Source organism: Astatotilapia calliptera, chromosome 1 (assembly GCF_964374335.1).
Source record: "Astatotilapia calliptera chromosome 1, fAstCal68.1, whole genome shotgun sequence".
Lineage (NCBI taxonomy): Eukaryota > Metazoa > Chordata > Actinopteri > Cichliformes > Cichlidae > Astatotilapia > Astatotilapia calliptera.
This window is the reverse complement of record NC_137422.1, coordinates 3356563-3366822: the sequence shown is the minus strand read 5'-3', so window position 1 is coordinate 3366822 and position 10260 is coordinate 3356563. Positions and strand designations below refer to the sequence as shown.

Below are 10260 nucleotides of genomic sequence, written 5' to 3'. Positions count from 1 at the left end.
GACCAGAGAAACGGAGGAACTCAACAAAACCTCCTTTTGTTATCTGGATGAATTGCAAACTCTGAGACAGCTCGTCGAGGAGAGAGACAAAACTCTTCAAGATTTAAAGATGTCTTTGGCTGAGAAAGAGAGCCAATGCCATTCTCTCTCAAGCCTGCAAACAGAACTTGAAGCTACTAAATCCGGATTAGAGGCTATTTCTCTTGAGATGGCCAATAAAGAAGAGTCTCTCATAGCCATGGAGCAAAGAGCAGATTCTTTGAAATCAAGACTGCACATCGTAGAGAACGAATTAAGAGAGAAAATTGAAGAGGTTGACAAATATCGGGATGCAGTCAGAGTTGCTGAGGTTAAGACCCAACAGGAGAAACAGTCTTTATTTGATAAAAACAAGGCTTTAGAGACTCAACTGTGCATCCTAAAATCGTCACTAGAGGAACATATGCATGCAAATGAAGAGAAGCATCAAACCTTATTGAAAGAAAAGGAGGCTGTTTTGGAGCAAAGTAATCAGATGAAAGCAGAACTTGAAACAAAAGCTGATTTAGTTTCGCAGAAATCCTTTGAAGTTTTGACCCTTCAGAAGACATTAGAACAAACAGAGCAGCAGCTCACTGAGGACAACCGATCTTTGGCTAAGGAGCTTAAACATCTGCAGCAGCAGTTTACTGAAACACAGAGGAATATGGATTCGCTGAAGCAGGAAAAAGAACATTTTGTCCAATTATTTAATGAACTGAGGGATGAGGTGACCTCCCTGAGAAAGCAATCGAAGGTAAAAGAGCAGCTGCTGAAGAAGCACGATGCACCCGTTGAACAAGAGGGTCATAACAAAGAAGGGGTCTGTTTTTCTTGCAAATGTGCAGAAATCTTTGAAGCAAAACTAAAGGAGCGAGATGATGCCTTGTTAGTTTCTCAAGCTCAAGTTTCAGAAAAGGAGGAACTAATTGCTGCCCTTGAAATTCAGCTACAACAGCAAAGCAAAATGCTTGAAACCACTACTGAAAAGATGAGAAGAGAGGGTGGTGAGCTTCAGAAATCTCCTGATGAGGGTGCCAGGATGAATGATCCGGATAACCAAAACAAAGTTACCCTTCTAACAAGGAAACTTCAAGCAGCTTTGGTTTCTAGGAAAGAACTCATGAAGGAAAATGCAGCGCTCAAGGAAGAAGTAGAAAATCTGTCAGCCAAACACGAAGCAAAAGAAACAGAGTACTTTGCTCTGCAATCATCTCTTTTAAAGTTCAAACAAGAAAATACGGACCTGGAAAGTTCTGTGTCACGTTTCTCCGAAGAGAAGGACAAAATGAGCACTGAAGTCGACCGCATCCTTAACGAGAATCGCAACCTATCTGCAGCCTGCGAAAGTTTGAAACTAACTATAGAAAGCATCACTCAGCAGAAACAAGCCTTCTCGTGCCAGCTCGAATCGCTCAAAGATTCTCAAACAGAGGAGCTGACCAAGTGGAAGTCGAAACACGCAGAGCTCAAGCAAGAGTACGAGTCGCTTTTGCAAGCGTATGAAAATGTCAGCAGTGAAATGGACAAGATGAGACAGCTTTTGGAGGGAGCTAAAAGAGACAGGCAGGAAGCCCTCCGAAAAGTACACAAGCACGAAAGTGAGATGGAGATCCTGGGGAAGCAAGCCCGAGAGATGGAGGAAGAAAATAAAAGAATGAAAGAAAAAGTGGAGGAAGTTTCCAAAGAGAAAAGGCAGAGAATCGAGGAGCTGGAGGAGCAGAATGAGAAAATCAAGAAACAGGTGATGGAGGTGATGTGTGATCTAAATGATAAAAACCAACAACTGGAGGCAGAGACTGCCCCATTTCAGGACTCATTCGAGGCTCTGAGAGTGAAACTTACTGAGATGGAAGCTGAAAATATCCAGCTAGCAGAAAGGCTGGAAGAAGCTACCTGTTTGCTGGAAAAGAAGAACCTGGAATCCAATACATACACAAGCAACATGCAGAACAAACTTGACGAAGCACTCAGTTTGAATAGTTCACTGACTGCTCAGATTGAAGCTCAGAAAACTGAACTTGCTGCTCAAATGGAAATCAACAACTTGGTGCAGAGGGAGAAGCAGACTCTTTCAGAGAGAATTGAGAACATACAGAATGACTATGAGTCGCAGTTGGGAATAAAAGATGACGCAGTTAAGGACCTCAAAGACATTATCACCAGGCACCGCCAAGAGACTATTAACCTGAATGAGAAGGTGAGAATTTTGGAGGATGACAAGTCACTTCTGCAAGAGGAACTTGAGAACGCTCAAGAGATCTCAGACAAGGTGAAGAGTGAAAACGAATATTTGGAGACTGTAATCCTCAAGAACTCGGAAAGGATCGACGAACTCACCGAGTCCGTCGGTGCCCTGCAGTCCCAAACTGCGCAGCTTTCCACTCAACTTGCAGCTAGCAAGGAGATGAACGATCAGATTCGTCACGAAAAAGAACAGGAGCAGCTCAAGTTGGTCAAAGAGTTTGAGGAGAAACTCAAGACAGTTCAGAGAGGCAACGAGGGTTCGAAGAACGTGAAGAAAGAGCTGCAAGAGCTGCTCAAAGAAAAGCATCAGGAGATAAATCAGCTGCAGCAAAACTGCATCAAATACCAGGAACTGATTTTAGATTTGGAGAGCTCTTTGAAGAGCTCACAATCAACGTGTGAGCACTTGGAGAAAGAACTGAAGAAAAACTTAGAGAAGATTGCAGATTTAGAGGAGAGAGGTAAACAAGCTGAAGCTGAGCTAATTATGCACAAGAGTCATCTCCGGGAAGCCAAAGAAAAGATTGAGAGTGCCGAGTCTGAAAGAGACCAGCTGGCTCTTCAAGTGTCACAGCAAAATAAACAGTCTGAAAATCAGAAATCACATCTGACACCTCAAAATGTAGAAGAAGCAAAAATCAACTCTTACATAGAGAATCAGTTTTTGTTACAGCGGCAGATAGATGATCTCAAGGATTTGAAAGAGAAAGAAAGTCAAACAGTTGATGAGCTGAGGCAGCAGCTAGACTCTCGAGATCTGCAGATAAATACTCTAAAGAGAGCGGCTGAGACTCAAGAAGCAAAGCTGTCTGCGTTAGCTTCCACACCACACGGGGCTAATGCTACCAAACTTTGGAATGATTTGTACCAAAAAACCTTACATGAGAAGGACAATCAGCTCCTTGAGCAAGGTTTCATCATTAAAAGATTCCTGGAAGATATGAGAATGAAAGACAAAGAGGTGAATGAGTTACGGGTGACCAAGTCGAGACTGGAGAGGACGCTGAATGAATACTCTGTAGCTGCCGCTGCGCATCAGAGGCAGCTGTTTGTTATGAGCGCAAGCAATGCTGAACTCAGTGAGAGCGCAGAGCTCATGACTGTGCAGGTGAAGGAGCTCAGCGCTCAGGTGGAAAGAACAGAGCAAGAGAAAAACGCAGTGAAACGACAGCTGGCTGACAAAGAAGACGTGATCTCCCAAATGCAGCTCAGTCTACAGCAAGTGGAGAAGATAAACGCTGACATGGAAGCTCAGATATTCCTTTTGCAGTCTCAAAATGACAAAACTCAAGCTGACTTTGAGAAGCAGGAGGGAATTTGTCTGCAGCTCAAAACGCTCCTTCAGAGCAAAGATGCTGAGATCTCCTCTCTACTGTCCTGCAAAGATGGACAAATGTCAGGCTATCTGGAGCAACTGCAGGCTAACTATCGTAACCAGGTGTCCGTTTATGAGGACAGGCTGACGTCTTCACGATACCAAAAGGAAAAGACAGACAAGGAGTTGAGAGCGCTTGAGGCCAAGGTCCGAAGTCTGCAAATTAAAGTAAACAGATCTATCCAGGAAAAGGAGCAGATGGAAGCAAAGATGGAGTCGTTCAAGAACTCAATGGTGTCTTTGCAGAGCGAACGGGAACGGCTGATGTCAGAATACAGAATACTGGAAGCAAAGAGTCAGTTGGGGTTAAAGGGCAAAGAGGGCTCTCCCGATGGGGAAGGTGGGGCAGCCAAAGGCCTTAAACACGAAATTAGAAAACTGTTACATCAGATGGATGATCTCAATTCTGAGAACGCGATGCTCAGGGCTCAACTGGTCCGATACAGGGAGGATTTAAATCAGGTTTTGTCCCTTAAGGACAACCAGTTGAAAGTATTGCTAAAGAAGCAACAGGAGGTGATCAAAAACCTCGAAACCCAAAAAGCTGCGGCTGAAAAGCAACACAGAGAGGCTCAGCTGGACGTCCAGAAGGAAGAAGAAGCAAGCAATGCATTAAAGGAAGAGAATTCTAAACTTAAAGCTCGTGCGTCCAAGCTGGAGGAGGAACTGTTAACTCTGAGAAAAGACAGTGAGTCAACAAACTGGGGCAAGGTGATTGCTGACTTGCAGGAAGCTGTTACAGCCAAAGCATCTGAATGTAATGACCTTCAACAAAAACTTCTTTCTCAGAAGCTCTCAACTGATGAGCTCCAGGGGAAAATGCAGCAGCTGGAAGATGAAACGGACAAAAAATTATCAGAAGCTGAGGAAAAGTACAACAGTGAGCTGGATGCCTTTGAGCGCGAGGTGGAGCTGATGAGGAATGAGCGAGAAACTGCCGATCAGAGGGTGGCAGAGCTCGCAAAAGACCTACTAGAAATAGAGCAGCAGTTATCAGAGGCTAAATCGCAAAGCAAAGATACCAAGGCTCAGAATGAATCCCTGTGCAAGGCAATGGCTGCTTTGCAGAATGACAGAGACCAGCTCATCGAGGACTTCAAGGTCCTCAGGCAGAGATACGATGAAGAACTCAGAGAGACTCGGGCAGCCTTAAACAAGGTGGAGTGCAGTTTGCAGGACACCACGTCAGATTTGGCCATGTTTGCCAAAGAGAGGGACATCCTTACTCGCAAATTAAAAGCCTTTGAGAGTAAAGACGCACACGCAGAGCTGAACAAGCTGCTGGACGAGCTGACGGAGGTCTTGCCAGAAAAGGAAAGAGAACTAAAAAAAGTCATTTTGGAAAACAACACTTACAGCAGGCAACTGTCAGCATTCTCCAGATCCATGGCCAGTCTCCAAAACGATCGTGAACGGCTGATGGACGAATTGGCCGGGGCTAAAAGAGTGGTTGAGTCCAGGCAAGGGTCGAGCCCAGAGACTGTCGGTACGGCGAGCGTGGAAAAGTCAAAGGGAAGTGGTGTCAGTGCCTTGGAGACTGAGTCAGATGGGCTGGTAAGTCAAGTTTGGCTGTTGCTTGCACTTCCTTTTCTCTGCTGTGGTTCTGTGGTTCAAACAGCATGCAGGGTCAGCTTAGATGTGTTTTTGGTTTCACATCCCATCGGTATGACTTGCATACTTTTTTTCGTTTTTTTTGTTAAATACTCACGCTGTGGTGTCTGTTTAAAACTTCACTTCAATAACATAAATGTTAAATGCATTGTTTGTCTTTGTGAATGATGCATTTTCTTTCTGTTTACTGTCATCGCAGGGGATACATCAGAAGATGGACGAACTGCAACAAATGGCACACAAAGAAGTGAGAAGCCAGCAGGAAGCAACAGTGGATCAGAGGTAAAGGAAGGAAAACGGTTTCCTATTCAAGTTTTAAAAGTATTCCCAAAGCTGCCCGGCTCAAAGGTTTTTCCATACAGCAGAAACAGGAAATGTGTGTTACTGTATTTGCTAGTAAGCTAAGTAAGTTCCTCCATCTATGTGAAGGCTTGAAAGCTTGACTGCAGCACTGTTATGCACACAGCTTAAATTCATTTTACTTCAATTTTTAACACATTTTTTGTTATGTAGATCTGATGCTGAGCCGAAGGACCTGCCAGTTAAAGTAAGTTACACTTCCCAGTCGTCCTCCTTTGTTGGGAGGCTGTGACTCACGGATGCACTTGTGCAGCTTTTGACCTTCACGGTCACAGTGAATTTAATCATAATAATAATAATAATGGATTGCATTAATATAGCGCTTTTCGAGACCCTCAAAGCGCTTTACAATTCCACTATTCATTCCCTCTCACATTCACAAACTGGTGGAGGCAGCTACAGTTGTAGCCACAGCTGCCCTGGGGCAGACTGACAGAGGCGAGGCTGCCATATCGCGCCATCGGCCCCTCTGGCCAACACCAGTAGGCGGTAGGTGAAGTGTCTTGCCCAAGGACACAACGACCGAGACTAATCATAAACAGATATCTGCATATGAATATGTAGAATCTGTAGACATTGCTCTTTATTTACGAGTCATATTTAAGCTTTAGTAGAGAGGAGAGCAAAGCAGGGAAAACTCTTGGCTAATGTCTGACTGTGATTTGACTTTGTATGTTTTGAAAAATGTATCTGCATATGTAAACAAACAATAACCAGCACACAGAACAGGAAATCCTACCTAAGTTAAACTGTTTAGATATCCTGGTTGATAAACCAGTTTTTCTCTCTTTGGTAGTTGTGACACCAAACGATCCCATTTCTTCCTTCCGACACAGCAGGAAAGCGGTCTGGAGGAGGTGGTGAGTCGATTGGATGCAGAGAGGAGGCAGCTTCACAGAGATCTGCAGCGCTGTATGTATGAGATTCAGCAGCGAGACCAGTACTTCCAGCAGCTCAACACAAAGGTATGAAAACGCTTCAGGTGACTGTCCTTTAAAGCCAAACCCATCAGAGTTCAGCTAGCCCTTTGTAAGCAGGCAAAAACGTCCTGAGGATACAGACAGTGTAGGCAAGCTGTCTAATTAAACCACACTACAATAAACTTCAAATGTTCAAGGTTTGATTTCATGATTTTTGTTTCCCATTTCCTACAAAATAATATACAAATATAAAAGCAACTGAATGCTGAATAACTCTAAATGTACAAAACAGTCAAACAGCCATCTGCCCCTCCTCTTTGGGTTATCAATACTCACAGTTGCAGGAGGCAGTGGAGGAGAAAGCTGCTGTTACAGCTCAGCTAAGGGCTGTTTCCCAGACTCTGAGGGACACCCAGAATCGATGTCATTGGCTGGAAAGCCAAGGCCGGGTGCAGGTAAAGCTCTATATACATGTGCTTTAAAAACTCAAATCCGAGCTGCCACTGAATCCAGTTGCGTTGTCTCTGTATGCTCTTGTGTGTTTATACCTGTAATCCTGCACTCGTTCCTACCAGGGTTTACTTCACACTGAAGTTGCACCAGGGGCTCCACAGGAGAAGAGCAACGACTCCATGTTAAGTGAAAGTGCTGAAGCCAGTCAGCTGAGAGAAAGGTGAAAAAAACAAACAGCCTTCAGTTTGGATCCCTGCAAAAATCTCCACATTGTCCTGGAGAGATCCGTACGGTCGGTTGAAGTCGTAGACATGCTAACATTATCCCTGGGTGTGGTTGTCTTTAAGGCTGCTGGAGGTGGAGCTGAGTCTGGCAGATGAGAGAGCCAGGAGAGAGACGGCCGAGGAGGCTCTGCGTCTTGCTGAGGACAGAGTAAAGAGGTTGGAGCCAGATGCAGTCACTCAGCCGTACACCTGACTCTTATTCGTCAACACAGCAGATCTTTAATGAGTTTTTTTGTTGTGCAGTGCTGCCTCCAGTCTGTCCAGGGACAGTCACAGAGACTTCAGCATCGAGATGGAAGCTGAAGAGGAGTGGGAAGCTCTAACTCTCAACCCAAACCAGCCTCTCATAACTCGAAAGGTACTCGGTACACTTTATTTTCCTTTGATTTGCTTACTGTACAGATCCAGCGTGAATCTATGACACAGCTTTTTCGAGTTGGCTTTTGCAGAACGGTGTGTTTGACAGCGTAACCTTACTGCTGTCGTGGAGTAGTCATATAAATCGATGACGTGAGAAAACAAGTTCATAGTGGCTGTTTAGGTCTGTGCAGCGATAATGAAACACAAAGATCAGTGAAAAGTGAGCCTGACAGGTGTGAGTGTGACAGACTTTTTATTATGAAAGAAAAGTATGGAAACTTATTTGTATGTAGCTATGTAATGTATGGATGTGCTGTGGAAAATATGAATCCCATTCCCGGTTGCTTAGTTTTAATGTTAGACAAAGATAACCTGAGTAAATACAAAATGCAGTTTTTAAAAGGTGATTACATTTATTATCCTACCCGACCCTGTGAACTCGTACCCACCATAAAACTAATAAAAAAAGTAACCAGAGTTATAGTTTTGAAGTGGCCTGCTTAAAGTCCGGACTCAAATTCAGTTGGGATGTTTTGCCGTGACCATAAACCGGCCATTATGCTCCGAACTCTCCAGTGTGGTTTGAGGATGAGTACAAATTCCTCCACAGCGATGTGAAAACTGTCACTTATTGCACATGCAAAACAAATAAGAAAATGGAGTACATATGGATCAAACTGTCTGAGACTGAGAATTTTTAGAACGTCATTGAGATCAAATAAAGAGTTTTAGATACATTTTTCTTTGCTCTACTTTGCCTACAGTGGCCCATTACAGAAAAGGCTTAATGACGAGGACTCTTGCCCCCAATAAGTCTTGTTAGTCTTTTAATTAGGGTCACCATATATTCGGGCCAGTGCACTAAAGCCGTGTTTGGAGCTTCTCCAGTGCAAATGTAAGCATTTCTTTGATTGCTTCTGTTTCTCCTCGCAGATGAAAGGAGGGATGGTGGCGTGTCGACGGTGGCTCCGAGGCCGGAGCCTTTACTTCTCCAGGCTGCTGACGAGTCGCACTCGCTCTCGATATTTCTTTCTGGCTTACTTGTTCACCGTACATGTGCTCGTTCTCATGTGCCTCACTGGAACCCTGTAGGCAAAGTCGTTCCTGGACTAAACACAAACTGGCTGAAGGGTACATATGAAAGCTAACAGAGATTTCAGTGAATAACTTTGTGCATACACAGTAAAACCTGAAACTGACACGTTGTTCTCTTTTAAATGTAATGGTAATGGGGGGGCGGGGACGACAGTTTGTTTGCATCTGATTTAAGTTTTCTTATGTTTGTAAGTAGACCAAGCCTTAAAGCCGTTGGCTTTGCTTGCCTTCAATTTCTTTTCTTTCATTTTTTAAGAGCCACACTGGACAGGAGACGAGAAAAGAGTTTGTTTGATGTGACCCTCGGGGAAAAGCTGCACAGTTTGCAGAAAGCCATATACACCCGTACTTAACACTAAGAAATCTCCTGCACACACCAGCTGCTGCTTTTCTTGTTTGCCTGAGTTCGTGTGTTGCACATGATCACATAATCAAAATGCTGAGTTTAAACTATGCACTGAAACTCCAAATGTGTATGTAATCATTTTGTGGAAGCTCCGAAGCACTACACCTCTCCCACTCTGTTCCCTTTAAACTGTAAAGCCAAAGGTGTCTGTATTGTTACTTTGGCGAGCACCCTCATGCCTGTAAAAGCTAGTGGGAGACATAATATTCTCGAGTTAACGCCAGTATCATGGTGTGCCATTGAAATTGTACTGCAACGCAGTAGCAGGTACGAGTTGTTTGTATTTAAGTGTATTTATGTCTGCATCCACACATGCACGCTGTACAGTATGTCACATTTCTGTACATATGATTTTTATCCTGTCTGCTTGATGTTTATTGACTGTAAATTTCTTCTTGATTGTTCAGAGGTTAAAAACAGGTTGGTAAGAATTTTTTTTTCTAAAATAACTTCGACTAACAAGCCAGAATTCTCTTTGTGTAGGTTCAACTAAAAAAACACAAACAGTGCAAATGAGCGTCAGGATCTGTTTTCTGGCTTGTTAGTTGATGCATTTTTGTTGAAAAATGCAGTTCTGCACATGTTTGTGTTATAAGTATCTGTATATAAAGGGTTCAATCAACGAACAGTGACCGAAATCTATTTATAAAAAGGTAAACTACTGAAAAATGTTCAGATGGCATATTTTCTCTACTGCCTCTATTTTTAAACGTTAGCAAAGCAGTTGGCCTTGAGGCTCATGAGGCTTGACGTCATGCAATACTGTGTCGGGGAGAACCTTTTCTGATCGCCTTTCACCATCTAGAACGGACTTTAATAAAGCTCATTGAAGTTTTCTGCCCACATGAATTGTTTTTTACTAAATCTGTGGTGATTTGACCACTGCAATAACAAAAGGTGGAGTTAACAATCAAGACAGAGTAATAAACGCCAAAGCCCTCACTGCATGCGTCCTCTTAACAATAGCAGAAGTATCAGTTCTAACATTTCCAGTCAGTGCTGTTGTTTGAGTGTTGAGTACTGTACATGTCAAAGTCCACTTTGTAGCCTGTATATCTTCTGGTTTCACATTAGAGGCTCTCCTGCGTCTTTAAGGACTCACTAAATCAGCCCAAAGACTGTATATGAAAG

The 10260-nt window shown here is 43.5% G+C and overlaps 1 protein-coding gene across 4 annotated transcripts in view; it reads left to right on the top strand.

Annotated features, from left to right (window-relative positions):
• Positions 1 to 9972, top strand: part of LOC113006342 (uncharacterized) — a 38551-nt gene extending 28579 nt beyond the window's left edge. Inside the window, exons 23-31 of one of the 4 annotated variants that reach the window (XM_080301514.1) lie at positions 17 to 5194; positions 5451 to 5533; positions 5765 to 5798; positions 6448 to 6576; positions 6870 to 6986; positions 7107 to 7204; positions 7332 to 7424; positions 7512 to 7626; positions 8562 to 9972. In XM_080301514.1, coding sequence (XP_080157640.1) covers positions 17 to 5194; positions 5451 to 5533; positions 5765 to 5798; positions 6448 to 6576; positions 6870 to 6986; positions 7107 to 7204; positions 7332 to 7424; positions 7512 to 7626; positions 8562 to 8720 — 6006 coding nt within the window. In that variant the 3' untranslated portion in view covers positions 8721 to 9972. The remainder of the gene's footprint in view (positions 1 to 16; positions 5195 to 5450; positions 5534 to 5764; positions 5799 to 6447; positions 6577 to 6869; positions 6987 to 7106; positions 7205 to 7331; positions 7425 to 7511; positions 7627 to 8561) is intronic. The other 3 variants (XM_080301504.1, XM_080301508.1, XM_080301499.1) reach the window with 3 other exon arrangements.
• The last annotated feature ends 288 nt before the right edge of the window (positions 9973 to 10260 follow it).